The sequence below is a fragment of the Orcinus orca genome, chromosome 1 (assembly GCF_937001465.1).
Source record: "Orcinus orca chromosome 1, mOrcOrc1.1, whole genome shotgun sequence".
Taxonomy (NCBI): Eukaryota; Metazoa; Chordata; class Mammalia; order Artiodactyla; family Delphinidae; genus Orcinus; species Orcinus orca.
The window spans coordinates 6595863-6611385 of NC_064559.1; the positions used below are offsets into that span (position 1 = coordinate 6595863).

Here is a 15523-nt window from a genome sequence, read left to right on the forward strand (position 1 = left end):
CATTATACATACCTCTTCATCCCAGCTTCTGCAGTTGTCTCAGAGCAATAGTTCAACTAGTCTCCTGAATACTTGTTGTATTCTTAGACTTGGACAAACTCTAGCAATAAAAGTGGTCTTTTCCCAATTCAAATAAAAAGCTAAGCCTTTAAATAAAATTGTCCTGTATTATCCATTTTTCCCAAGTATATAATTTCAAACTTTTGGCATCTGCTGCTATTTAGACAACAAAATCAATGAAGACATACCCAACAAAAATTAACAGAAATCTTGCTAACATCCAGTCATATCTAATTCAGCAGCTTGGTTTGTTTGTTTTTCATGGATACATTTTCTTGGCTGTGATTTCATGTTGCATATTTATATCTTCTGTTAGAAAATATCAATGTTTTGTGGTTCTACAAAAGCATGAATTTCCACATAGCAAGTTTGAGAAGCTCTTTTGAGCTTTGTAGGGAGATTTTTATTCCAGAGATGCCATGTGAAATGTTTTGACAGTGGTAAATAATTTTTTAAAGTAATGACAAAGGATGGAAAACAAGTTAGAGGAGCATTGAGAAACACTACTATTAATTTCAAAAATCTTAAACTATGAGAGGATAGTAATTACATGAATAACTACCAACAGCAAATCATTGTAGGAGAGTTTCACAACTGAAATCATTCAGTAAAAGACTCAGTCCTCATACACAGCCGGCGTTCCGTATCCGCAGATGCAGGGGTCTGACTGTACCACACCGTTTCAAATAAGGGACTTGAGAATCTGGGGGGGTTCTGGAACCAATCCCCCGTGGGTGCAATGGGACTGCTGTACTTTCTCTATTTGTTTACAGTTATATCATTAAATCTCCACTTAAAGTAGGCATCATCCATATTGTCTGCATAGCCTTGGCAGGACTTTGAGGCAGAAGGACTAGATAAGGCTTGCTGACCTTGAATTAAACACATGTCTTCCACAGGCAGCCTGCCCAGTTTTTAAAGAGTGAGCCTTCCAGGCGTGTTCTCTGATAATAGAGGTAGGAAACCCTAACAGAAACAAGAACATTTTAGAGAGCATCTCTGTGGAAGGCTTACCCACTTTTCTTTGGAGTCCATTCAGAAAAAAAATCACACCAAAGAAAAACATCACATTTACTTCATAAATTTATTCAGTAATGTGCTGCTGTTTATATATGAGCGGTGGTTGACCAGAATATGTATATTTAGAGGATATTTTTTTCCTGGGTTTTTTTTTTCTTCAGTCTTGCTGCGTGGCTTGCGGGATCTCAGTTCCCTGACCAGCAATTGAACCCAGGCCCTCGGCAGTGAAAGCGCAGAGTCCTAACGACTGGACCGCCAGGGAGTTCCTTTTTTTTTTTTCTGTTCTTGATATGTTATTTGTTTATAGTCTGTTTTCTGCATGTTTTTGAAGGCAGCTATCTGGAATTAGGAATGCGGTCTGTAATTTGAGAAATAATCTAAAGTTTTTGATTGGGGATAAGTATCTGCAGGAAATTTTGTCCTTGGAGGATTCATGATATTTATAGAATAGTTTTTGTTTAGGTTTGCCAATTGTGAAAGTATATACTCTTCTACCATTTGGTACAAGTTAGTAGATCCTTTACTTCTATTCCTAGCATTTTTTAAACAGTTTTATTGAGATATAGTTCACATACCATACAGTTTACCCTTTGTGTATAATTCAGTGGATTTTGGTATATTCAGAGTTTTACAACCATCATTGCATTCAATATTAGACATTTTTCATCGCCCCAGAAAGAAACCGTATACCCATTGGCAGTCACTCCCCATTTCCCTGCAAACCTCCCAGTCATAAGTAGCCACTAGTCTATTTTCTATCTGTATAAATTTACCTATTCTAGGCATTTCATATAAATGGAATTATACACTCTGTGGTCTTTTGTGATTGACTTATTTCACCTAGCATAATGTTATCAAGGTTCATTCATTTGCTGCATGCATCAGTACTTCTTTCCTTTTTGTTGAGAAATAATACTACATTTTATAGATATACCACACTGTATTTATTCATTCATCAGTTAAGGGTCATTTGGGTTGTTTCCACTTTTTGGCTATAGTGAGTAATACTACTGTGAACATAGATGAAAAGTTTTCGTGTGACTATATATTTTCATTTCTCTTGAGTATAAACCGAGGAGTGAAATTGTGGGTCATATAATAACTTTAGGCTTAATATTTTTTTGAGAAACTGCCAAATTTTTCCAAAACTGCTGTACCGTTTTACATATATACTATGGAATATTACTCAGCCATTAAAAAGAATGAAATAATGCCATTTGCAGCAACATAGTGGACCTGGAGATTATCACACTAAGTGAAGTAAGACAGAGAAAGACAAATATCATATGATATAGCTTATATGGAATCTAAAAAAAAATGATACAAATGAAATTATTTACAAAATAGACTTACAGACTTAGAGAACAAACTTATGGTTACCAGGGGCGAAGGGTGGGAAGAGAAGATAGATTGGGAGTTTGGGATTGACATGTACACACTGTTGTGTTTAAAATAGATAACCAACAAGGATCTACTGTATAGCACAGGGAACACTGCTCAATATTCTGTAATAACCTAAATGGGAAAAGAATTTGAAAAAGAATAGATGCATGTATATGTATAACTGAATCACTTTGCTGTACACTTGAAACTAACACAATATTGTTAAGCAACTATACTCCAATATAAAATTAAAAATTTTTTTAACTAAAAATAATAATAAATAAAATAAAACTGCTGTACCATTTTAAAATCCCATCATCGGTGTATGAGGATTCCAGTTCCTCTGCATCCTTGTCAACACTTGTTATATCTGTCTTTTTGAATATAGTCATCTGAGTGGGTGTGAAATGCATCTAATGGTAGTTTTTATTTGTCTGTCTTCTTTAGAGAAACACCTATTTAGATCCTTTGCCCATTTTTTAATTGGGTTATTTGTGGTGTTCTTGATTTCTAAGAGTTCTTTATATATTCCGGATATACATCCCTTATCAAATTTCTCCCAGTCTGTGGGTTGCTTTTTCATTTTACTTATGGTGTCTTTTGAATCACGAAAGGTTTTAATTTTTATGAAGTCCAATTTATTTTTTTATTTTGTTGCTTGTATATTTGGTGTCACAACTGAGAGACTGTTGCCTAATTTAAGATCATGAAGATATACTTTTGTTATCTTCTTAGAGTTTTATAGTTTTAGCTTTTACATTTAGGTCTTTGACTCATTTTGAGTTAATCTTTGTATATGGTGTGAGGTAGGAGTCCCAGTTCATTTATTTGCATGTGAATGTCCAGTTGTCACAGTCCAATTTCTTGAAAATACTGTTCATTTCCCCCATTGAATTATCTTGGCACCCTTGTTGAGAATCAGTTGACCATAAATATAAGGGTTTCTTTCTGAACTGGATTCTATTCCATTGGTCTGTATTTCTGTCTTTGTGCCAGTTACACAGTGTGTTAATTACTGTAGCCCTGTACTAAGTTTTGAAACCAGGAAGTGTGAGTATTCCAACTTTTTCAAGATTGTCTTGGCTATCATGGGTCCCTTGAATTTCCAGCATTAGCTTGTCAATTTCTGCAGAAAAGGCAGCTGGGACTTGGATAAGGATAGCAATGAATCAGGTCAATTCAGAGAGTACTGCAATCCTAACAATATTGTCTTCTAATCTGTGAGCATGGAATGTCTTTCCATTTATTTAGGTCTTTAAATTCTTTCAGTAATGTTTATAGTTTTCACTTACAAAGTTATGTAGTTCTTTGTTAAATTTATCCCTAAATATTTTTTACTGCAACTTTAAAGGGAATTGTTTTCCTAATTTCATTTTTGTATTGTTTACTGCTAGTATATAGGATTACAGTTGATGTTTGTATATTAATCTTGTACCCAGCAACCTTCCTGAACTTGTTTATTATTATTGGTTTTAGTATTTTTTTAGTAGATTACTTATAATTTCCTATATACAAGATCATGTCATTTGCAAATAGAAATAATTTTACTTCTTTTCCAATCTGAATGTCTTTTATTTCTTTTTCTTCTCTATTTACCTTGGCTAGAATCTCCAGTACAGTGTTTCATAGAAGTGGGAAGAGCAGATATCCTTGTTTTGTTCCTGATCTTAAAGGGAAAGCATTAAGTCTTTCACCATTAAGTATGATGTGAGCTGTGAGTTTTTCATAGATAACCTTTATCAAGTTGGAGAAGTTTCCTTATATTCCTAGTTTGTTGAGTGTTTTGGTCATGAAAAGTGTTGTATTTTGTGGATTTTGTCCTTTACTCTAGTGCTATGGTATATTACATTAATTGATTTGGGGGGATGTTAAATCCGTTTTGCATTCCTGGAATAAATACCACTTGGTCGTGGTATAATCCTTTTTATATGTTGCTGAATTCAATTTGCTTGTATTTTGTTGAGGATTTTTGAGTGGGTATTCATACGAGATTGATCTGTAGTTTCCTTATGATGTCTTTGTCTGGTTTTGGTGTCAAATTAATACTGGCCTCATAGAATGATTTGGGAAGAGTCCCCTTTTCTTTTGAGCAGTTTATGAAGAATTAGTATTCTTGTTTAAATATTTGGTAGAATTCACCAAAATCATCTGGTTGTAGGCTTTTCTTTGAGGGTAGTTTTAAAATTACTAATTTATTCTCTTTTTTTTATTCCCATTCATTATAGATCTATTCAGATTTTCTCTCTCTTCTTGATTCAGTTTTGGTACTTCGTGTCTTTCCAGGAATTTATCCATTTCATCTCAGTTATCTAATCTGTTAGTATACAGTTGCTTATAGTATTCTTTATAATCATTTTGTTTCTGTAAGGTCAGTAGCGATATCTAGTAATAGATTTCTAACTAGTAAATAGTTGCTTTAATCTAGAAAATGAATTAACTCTTAACATTTGGGGCCCTTTCTAAGGATAGAAGGTACAAAGAACATGAAAAGCAAAGAACTATTGAGTCCCTCATTGTTATTGCTAACAATGAATAAGCAACATCAGCGTTAATTCCTGCCTGGCACAGAATATTGAGACAGAGCCTTTAGGAAACAAGTAATGTTAAGAGCGGGTAGCTTCTGCTTTTTAATACTGTTCAGAGGAATATCTCTGGGTTAAGAAATCCTTTTCCTAGCAACTTGCCGGCTGCCTAACCCTTGAGCAGAAGCACTTTACCTGATTGTCCAACTTTCCATCTGAGAGTAGAGGTAGTAACATTACCACTTGCAAAGCCTGTCAGGTATTCATTTTTCATTGCAGTGTCTCAGCAATTCTTTAGAAACCTTACATAGGTCAAATCTCATTATAGTAAACTCCAAAGGACTGACCAGATTTTTAGATGGTACATTTCTCTCTCATATTTAAGTTTCTCTCATTTTATAGATTTTCCAGTTTATGAAATGTGTCAAAACATAACCTTTTATATGTATAATGTAAAATCTTGAATGCAGGGAAATTTCAAACTAAAGTATGTATATACGTATACACACACAACACACACACACACACACACACAGGCAACATACAGAAGTTCTAACGTGGAAGAGATTATTTTCAACTGTGAAACAGTAGAGAATAAAAGATTTCTGAGTCCAGGATCCCCACTCTGACAAGTACATTCCCATCCTAACCCTTTCTTAACTCTTTGGCTAAAAATAAGTGTGCAGATTTTTTTTTTAATCAGTGAAAGACTTTCTATCTCTTAATAAAACATTTAGATTCCCATTATGCACTTTCAGAATGCTGTTTACTGGTCAACAAAAGATAAATTGTTAAAATTAAGCGATACTATACATTAAATGGAAATAAATGTTCGATTTACTAAGAGTTTAAAACCTTTCGATTATTGCAGACAACAATTTTGTATCTGTCTCTTTTTTAAAATACTCTATATTTTGAAAGAGAAGTGCTCACACTGTAAAAAGAGAACAGGTAACTTTAAGTAGGAGCTGTCTGCATCCAGAACAAAAGCCTGTTGGTGTCATTGTTAAGGAAATCAGTTAGTAGATCAAATTATTGGTTGTAAACAGTATAAGCAATGAGATTTCTCAATTGGAAGAGACAATTTAAGTCCTAGAAGTTGGCTGCCAAGGAAACCACTGACTGCAGTAGCCAAGATATAGAAGCAACCTAAATGTCCATCAATGGATGAATGGATAAAGAAGATGTGGTGCGTCTATGTGTGTGTGTGTGTGTGTGTGTGTGTGTGTGTATACACACACGTTGGCATATTACTCAGCCATTAAAAAAAAGAGTGAAATCTTGCAATTTGCAGCAACGTAAATATTTCTGGAGGGTATTATGCTAAGTGAAATAAGTCAGAGAAAAACAAATTCCAGGGTTTCCCTGGTGGCGCAGTGGTTGGGAGTCTGCCTGCCAATGCAGGGGACACGGGTTCATGCCCCGGTCCGGGAGGATCCCACATGCTGCGGAGCAGCTGAGCCCGTGAGCCATGGCCGCTGAGCCGGCGCGTCCGGAGCCTGTGCTCCGCAATGGGAGAGGCTGCAGCAGTGTGGGGCCTGCATACCGCAAAAAAAAAAAAAAAAAAAAAAAAATCCATATGATTTCACTTATATGTAGAATCTGAAAAAAAATCAAAAACAAATGAACAAACAAGACAGAACAGAAACAAACTCATAGATAGTAGTTGCCATAGGAGGGTGGGGTGGGAAGATAGTTGAAATAGGTGAAGGGGGATTAAGAGATACAGACTTCCAGCTATAAAATAATGAAGTCATGGGGATGTGATGTCCACATAGGGAATATAATCAATAATATTGTAATGACTTGATATGGTGATGGATGGTAGCTGGTCTTATTGTGGTGACCATTTCATAACATATAAAAATATTGAATCACTGTGTTGTATACCTGAAGCTAATATAACATTCTGTTAATTATAACTCAGTTTTTTAAAAAAGACTAGCAGAATTTTTATGCAGACTAGTATGATCAGCTTGTGGTATTTTCTACTCTCTTTCTGTAAAAGGCAGGGGAGAAAGGAGGAGGATAGCAGGAAACTTGGAAAGGTATCTTTTCTGTCGGAAGGAGACAAGGAGTAGATTGTTCTCTTTGGTTCCCACTAACTTTTTATTTTGAAAATGTTTAAATCTTCAAAAAAAGTGAAAGAAGAGTACGTTTTATATACTCTTCACCTAGATTCACCAGTTTTTAACCATATTTGTTTTCTTTTACCCTCTTCTACACACACACACACACACACACACACACACAGAAAATGTCACAACCATTATAACATTTCATTTCTAAATACTTCAACATGTATTTCCCAATAAGACATTGTCTACTTAACCACAGTACTATTTACCAAACCCAAGAAGTTTTCAGTTGTTACAATAATTTATCTGATGAACAATCCATATTAATATTTCCCCCAATTATCCCAATAATGTCTTTGGCTTTTTGTTCTTTTTTAATCTAGGATCCAGTCAGAGCTCCTTCGTTGTATATATTGATAGTTATCGTGTCCTTTTAATCTTCCTTAAAGAATAGCCGCCCTTCTTTTGACTTTAATGTCATTATTTTTTAAAAGACCAGGCTGCTTTTCTTATAGAATGTCCCACAGTCCAGACTTACCTGATTTTTCCTTATGATTATATTCTGTTTAATATATTTGAAAAGAAAACTAACAAAGGAAACGCTTTCTATTTCATCACATCAGGAGGCACATAACATCAGTTTGTCCAACTGTTGATGACACTCAGTTTAATCACTTGGATAAGATGATACTCACCATAATTTTCCATTGCTAAGGTATCTTTTCTCCTTATAATTTAGGAAAATGTGAGGTTGATACTTTAAGACCATGGGAACATTGTTCTTCAACAACCTTCTCCCAATGGTTTTAGCATCCATGATCCTTGCCTGCATCAGCTGAAGGTGCAAAATTATTTAATTCTGCCTTTACTTCATATTTATTAGGTGACTTTCCTCTGTAAAAAGAGCTTTCTCTCCCTTCACTTTTTGTTTTTCTATTCTGTTTTGTATGGGGGTTTGGGGTTTTTTTTGATATTACTGTGGACTCAGATTATTTGTTATTCAATATGCTATAGTCCATTATTGTCGTTATTCTTTTTGATATTCAGATTTTCCCAAAGTTGACCAATGAAAGCACCATCAGACCAGCCTCTGTATCATTTTGCCATGTCTCCATTTTTCTTTTCCTTTTGTTCGCCTAACATATCCTAGAAATTACTCCCTGTCAGTTTCTCGAGAGTATCCCCCTTCTTTTTATGGCTTTGTATATTCCAGATATTGTTTATCATAGTTTATTCAGCCAGTACCTTATATGTGCACATTTAAGTTGTTACCAGTATTTTGCTACTACAGATAATGCTGCTGCTTGTGTTTTATATATATGCAGCCTATTCTTTTAAGATAGTATAAATGTTCAAATAAATTGAAGCCTGTTAAGCTAAGAGAATATAGTATTTTACTTTAACATTTTTCTAATTATAAAAGTTGGTAATACACATAATTCATAAAATTCAGAAAAACAGTCCTGAAATGTATGGAGTTAAAAGTGAAAGTATTCCTTTACACACCTGTATTCCCACCCCTGCGCTATATCTACTCCCCTCCCCCAAACTGTTAACAGTTTGATCTGTAATGCTTCAAACTTTCTTCTGTTGTAATTGGTGGTGGTTTTATTTTTCCATATTTAGCATGTAAACATACACTCGGGGCCAATTTATTTAACTTACAAAAATGTGATCTTGCTACAGATGATGTAGTATGACCTGGTGTTTTTACTTTATGTGTCTTAGATATCTTTTTATGCCCTTACATATTGAGTTAACTCATTTATTTCAGTAGCTGTATGATAGTTCATAATATGGATTTACCATCGTTTATGTAGCCATTTTCCTATCGATATTTAGATTGTTTCCAGTTTTTCAGTGCTATAGACAACTGCAGTTAATACCCTGGAACATGTCTCTGCCTATGTTCAAGCATTTCTGTAGGCTAGATTCCAGGAGGTAGAATGGTTAATTAATTGTCATTGATTCACATTTCTGCAGTATCTTCCTGACATCCTTACCAACACTAAGTATTAGCAATATTTTGTATATTTGCCAATAGAATGAATAAAAGAAAAGAAAAAAAAAAAAAGTAGGGAATTCCCTGGTGGTCCAGTGGTTAAGACTGTGCACTCTCACTGCCTAGGGCCTGGGTTCAATCCCTGGTCAGGGAACTAAGATCCCGCAAGCTGAGAGGCCAAAAAAAAATGAATGGTAACTTATTGTTTTAATTAGCATTTTTCTGTTACTAAGGAGATCTGTTTACTAGTCCATGTTTGTTAGCCACTGATTTCTTCTATGATTGCTCACTTTTGTCTGTGGGAGTTATTTTTTTTAGTGGAGTTTTTGTATATAGTATCCCTTGCTGTCTGAACTTTTGCTGCCCAAATTCTGGAATTAAATAGATGGATAAATGCTTTGAGAAATCCCTTACTATATGTACCCTCGCTACTCTCCATCCAAAATCAAATTGTTTCAGATAAAAAGGTGTCACTCACCTTCCTAACTTGCCATCTAAATTCAGACTGTCCAAAATCAGGAATCAAATAGGATGAGATAGAGAGGAAGATTTGTATTCTCATACTGATCTTAGTGTTAACAACTTTTTTCTCCCAGTGTATTCTTTATATTTTGTTATTGTTTGTGTAGTTTTACACAATAAAAAGTTGTAAATGTTTATGTTAAATATCTGTTGTTTTCCTCTATGCTAGGTTTTGCTTTGCTTAGGTTGGCTTTTCCCATCTAAGATTTTCTTTTTCTTTATTTTTAAAACTTATTATAGAATACTGAGCAGAGTTCTCTGTGCTATACAGTAGGTCCTTGTTGGTTATCTCTTTTAAATATAGCAGTGTGTACATGTCAATCCCAAACTCCTAGTCTGTCCTTCCCCCCTGGGAACCATAAGTTCATTCTCCTAATTCTGTGAGTCTGTTTCTGTTTTGTAGATAAGTTCATTTTAAGATTTTTTAAATCTATTTTATTTTCTTCTATACGATTATTTTTAGAAACACTGAAAGTTTTAGATGTGTGAAATGTATTTTTATGCATAGTCAATTTTATCAACACATTTATAATAACTTATTCTTTATCATTAATTTTAAATACTACCTTTTTCATATACCAGATTCTTATGTATACAAGGATGTTCCTGCAACAGTACCATACTGGTTTTTTTTCTCTTTTGGGGTTTTTTGGGGTTTTTTGCAGTACGTGGGCCTCTCACTGTTGTGGCCTGTCCCATTGCGGAGCACAGGCTCCAGATGTGCAGGCTCAGCGGCCATGGCTCACGGGCCCAGCCACTCCGCGGCATGTGGGATCTTCCCGGACTGGGGCATGAACACATGTCCCCTGCATCAGCAGGCAGACTCTCAACCACTGTGCCACCAGGGAAGCCCAGTACCATACTGTTTTAATGATTATTTTGATATCTAGATGAGACAGTCCCTTGTTCTTTTTTAAATGTTTCTTGTTTATTATTGTTTAATTTTTCTTCCAGTAACATTTTAGGGGGAAAAGTCTCCCTTATCGTTTATGCTTCCTCCAGCAGTGTATGAGAATGTGCATTTTCCCAGGTCTGGGAGAAACTGGCTGGGGGTCTGAAGCCAAGGTTAAGACTTGAATAAACCTAGAAAACTTAAAATCAAATCATCTACCCTCTAACCTGGGAGAAATCAAATAGGTTTGTAACACTGTTAAGTGTTACCTAAGTGTTTGTTTAGCATTAACTCCTTTACCTTCTAGGTGTAACCCTCTCCCCTCCACACTAACCCCTTTCACAGTCATCTCACAGAATTTCACATCACATTACTTGTGTACATCCACTTCCCTCTACCTGGCATTTCTTCTCATTCCCCACCACCTCCCCCCGGCAACCTCACTTTACCTTCCATATGTTTTGTGTGGGGAAATCTCATTTGTTCCTAAAAACTCAGTTCAGATATTGCCTTTTCTGGGAAGTTTTTCTTCATGCCAACAGTAAGAAGATTGTTCTAATCTTTGTGCCTCATGTTATTTATTCCTAATATTATCATTATCAAACTTTGAGCTGAATCAGGACATGTATGCCAAACGCTTTTGAAAAAGAATAAAATATCCCTGTCTTAAGGGAGCATACCAGAGAATGAAAGGGAACGCTTAAGATAGAAGAAAAATAGGTATGAACACAGATATTATATGTGATTCTTTAAAAAATCACTAACAGGAGAGCTTTTATATCACTTCCCCAACCTAACCAGGTTTAGATTTTATGGCTTATGTGCTAAGCCTTAGAAAAGGTGCTGATACACAAACTGAGACATTCATTTGAATTCCATATGGGATGTGGCATAAGCAAAGGCACAGAGTTAGGACTGAATGCGTCGTTGTCATGGGAGTTTCAGACCTGTAAGGAAAATACCAAGAAATGGGATTAGAAAGGCCTAAATATTCAGTAAAAGATTTGGAAATTAGTAGCCTCCTATAACGTGGATTTGAATTATAAATGAACAAATATTCTGAATCTTTTTTTTTCTTCTTCAGTATTGGATGAACGAATACACCTCATCCATCGGAATTGGAGTTTTTCATTCAGGAATTGAAGTCTATGGCAGAGGTACGTGTACACACAGTCTAAATATACTTTCTGAAGATTTTTCTCATTTAAAGGAGTTGCAAAATCATGACTGTAGCTCTTCCTTTTTTTTTTTTTTTTTTTAAGTACTTCCATACTTTAAAAAGTAGAAGAAAATCTCCCCATATTTGTTTATACTGTATTTTGGAAAAATGCCCAAAGTGGAATGTATCTGGGGAGAAAGTACTCAAAGTACACAAGTGTACATTGATTTGGTTATCTTTTATTCTAGGTACTATGTCTTAAAAAATATTTTCCTTTCAAGATTGTTATACTATGACAGTTTTGCCTTAATATGTATCGGCATTCCAAAGAAACCTTGCACTTTGAAAAATAGTGTGATAAAAATAATCATTTTGATTGGAAAAGGGTTGGTGCTAGAATGTCAAACTTGAAATACCAATTTCCTGAGGGAATTTCAGTAATAAATTTGTTTTTGTAGACCTACAAATATATAAAGTTTAAAAATATTGCTGAGCAAATCCTGCCTTTGATTACATCTAGCTTTTTGCTTAAGAATGATGGCCTTTGTCATTAACTCAGCCCTTTTTATTCTTTATTACCCTTCGTTATGATAAACATAACTGGAGCCACTAAATCAAGCAGCTCTGTTTCAGCAGCTTTTTCCTTTGTTCTAATTCTCTCTTGATACAAGATAATCTCCTGATCAAATTGTAAGTAGAATGTTCTGCATAAGACAGATCACATTGCTGATTTCATCAAGCTTGTAATAATACACTAGTTTGAATCATAAACTCACCATATAGCAGAAATGCTTTTATTTGCTTCAGCTAGGAAGTCTTTGCTATAATGTTACTGCACTTTACTCCCAGTTACCCCTGAAGACTACATAACAACTTCAGCTAATACAAAGAAAAGGCTCATTTACTTAAATGTGTCAGTGTGGTGTTTTACTGTCCCTTTTTTATATGCTAAATTAACTGCTTCTAGGTGCAGTGTACCATATTAAATATTGGCTACAAAGATCTGCCATATAAGCTCCATTTTACCTGAAAGACTGCATCTACCAGATAATTCCAAAAAGCAGTGAGGTTTGTGCTGAAAGTTCCAGTGGTTGGAGTATTGATGAAATGGTAGTCTGTGGGTTTGCTCCCGGTTTGATTTGGCTTTTGCCAAAGTTGCATGTATATTCCCTTTTAGCTGAATTTGTATGTGTGTTACAGTTTTTTTTTTTTAAGTGCCATCGAATTTTGGACCACATGACCTCGCTGCTCTGAGGTAGATTGGAGCATGAGACATTTTCTCCATTTTTCAGATGAAGAAACTAAAGCTCAGACCTGCTGAAAGTCATACTGCTAATTAACAGAACTAGGACTTGAACCCAAGTATTCTTATATACTAGTCCATTATCCATTTATCTGCCTAATCATTGCTCCCATTCATAAAATGACTTAGGAATAATTAGAAACATGGCTCAAAACAGCAAAGCCAGGGCCAAATACATTCCTAAAAGTGAATTATTGCTTCTTGAATAGAAGAATAAGTGGGTCTACAACTTTCCTTACCATAATTGAGAAAGTTGAAATACGATCTTTCCACATCTAACCTTATCTACAGTGTTTTATAAAATTCTGTCATTAAATTTTTAATGTATGTTTTAGAATTAAATGCTAAATACTTTTTTATTCTACATTATTGCTTTTTTTTTCTGAAAGGTCTGAATCAAAAGTAAATGTATTGTAGAATTGCCTTTTTCTTTCCCATGCTTTGTTCTGACCTTATAAGATTGTATTTAATAAATTTTAAGTGACAAGATTAATTTAAGCATTTGTTTGGAATACTTTAAGTAAGTCTACTAAGATTTGCCACTTAAATATTGAAGTATCTAGTACCAGAATTGTAGCCAGAAATTTTATTTCCTTCCTGATTTGAAACCGTTCTCCATTTTTGTTCTGAATGAGAGTTTATATCTGATGAGGCTGGATGTACATTCACTGTAGTACAAGTAGCTCTCTCCTAGCTTAAAGATGTGCTGTGGAAAGTGTGTGTGTCTTTATGTGTGCGTGGGTGTGTATGTTAATTTTGCAGCTTATCTTTTCTTGAATGAGGGGAATTGAATTCAGTTTTTCTGGTTTGCTAATTTTTTTCCCTCTTACTCAAAGATAAAACAAGAGTCTTCATCTCAGGAACCATGAAAACTCATTGTTATTAGACAGTTTTTCCAGTAAAGTCCAGGTTTGAAATTTGATCACTTTAATTTAGAAAGTGGCAAAACACAGAACTGACCACCTACATACTTTGGCGTGATAGGTAAATGCAGGGACTTTTTTCACCTTTGAGTGTTAGCCAGTCTCCTCTAGCCAATATAAAGTAAATATAGAAGTCAGGATTACCTTTGAGCGTCTTTTGTTATTAGAGTTTCAAGTCCTTTACGTCAACTGTTCTATACAAGCAATAGGTAAATAAGATGTTTGTAAAAGCATTACTAAATTGAAAAATATTTAGATGGTATCATTATTATCCTCATCATTTATTAAATCTGATTCAGCATACTGGTTAAGTTTTATGTGATAAATACTAAAAATCATGAGTTTTCTCTTTTCAGAATTTGCTTATGGTGGCCATCCTTACCCCTTTTCTGGAATATTTGAAATTTCCCCAGGAAATGCTTCTGAACTAGGAGAAACATTTAAATTTAAGTAAGTAGGGAGGATAATTTTTATTACACTGTCTTAGATGCCAAAGCTTGTTTTCAGGCATACAGAATTCATTCTGTAGATTAAAATCTAGGAACTTAAAATGTTTCTTTAATGTTGTTTTAGTTGCGGACACTTTAAAATCAAATCTAAATTGTTGTGTAAAGATAGTAATCAGCCAAATAAAGTGCCTGAAATAAGGAAGTCTGTTGCTCTTATTCAGGACCCACAGAAGTTACTATGTCTACTTTAAAAGTGTTTTTACCTGGTATAAGATTCTGCTTTAGAAAACATTTCCTATATAATGACTGCTTCCCGTCAGTCTCCTATTTGGGGGGAGATGGAGGAAAGTTTTACTGTGACCTACTTAACACTCTTAAAAATCTCTTCATTTTCCCAATGAAAGGGACACTGTTTACAAACTTGAAATAACTAAACTAAAATAATTTGAGTAGATTAGCCAAGAAACTGTTGTTAAGGTACGTGTATTATATGTATCGATAAACCTAAAATTATGGATCTGAGTGTACTGTGGAGGCTTATGTGTAGTAAACAGCACTGAAAACCTGAATGCTAATAATCAAATTTCCATTCCTTAATTGAGTTTTGTATTTAAAGTGATATTTAGAATCTTAGTTTCAAGGAACTTTAAAGAAACTTCTGGACCTATAATAGTTAACTTGCCAAGTGAAAAATAGTGAAATGAGGTTATAACATTGAAATTCAGTATAGGGTTGTATCTTTTTATCACTACTGAGTTAATTATTCTCTTAACCTATAACTAATTTGAAATATTTACACACAGAAGTGCTATAATGCCAGCCTGAATCCATTCCTTAGGTCTCCCTTTGGTCAAAACTGCTAGATAAAAGGATTTTCTAAGTATTGTCAGCTTTCTTGGATGCCTGACTTTTATCTGACTAAAATTCTACTCTCTATTGAATGATGTCTATTGCATTTCCAGGGTAGTAGTTTGGGAGTGGTGGCGGGGCTGGTTGCTTTTTTGGTTTGGTGTATTGTGTTTTTGGTTTGGTGTATTGTTTTAGAGGGTTTTGGGTTTATAATGCTTCTTTAAAAATTAGTCATTTGACAGCCATCTCACTGCAGCCGAGTGGCAGATAACTTAAAAGATTATTTCTAAGTGAGAATATGACCAGCCATTTGATGGTGAGTATAATTAAGCAAGAATATTTGCAGCATGGATCTGGTTCT

At 34.6% G+C, this 15523-nt stretch overlaps 1 protein-coding gene across 3 annotated transcripts in view; it reads left to right on the forward strand.

The window, feature by feature from the left end:
- DESI2 (desumoylating isopeptidase 2) overlaps positions 1-15523 on the forward strand; it is a 42298-nt gene that overhangs the window by 16486 nt on the left and 10289 nt on the right. For 2 of the 3 annotated variants that reach the window (XM_004284517.4, XM_049713760.1), the window contains exons 2-3: positions 11564-11636; positions 14221-14314. In XM_004284517.4, coding sequence (XP_004284565.1) covers positions 11564-11636; positions 14221-14314 — 167 coding nt within the window. The remainder of the gene's footprint in view (positions 1-11563; positions 11637-14220; positions 14315-15523) is intronic. The other variant, XM_033414432.2, reaches the window with a different exon arrangement.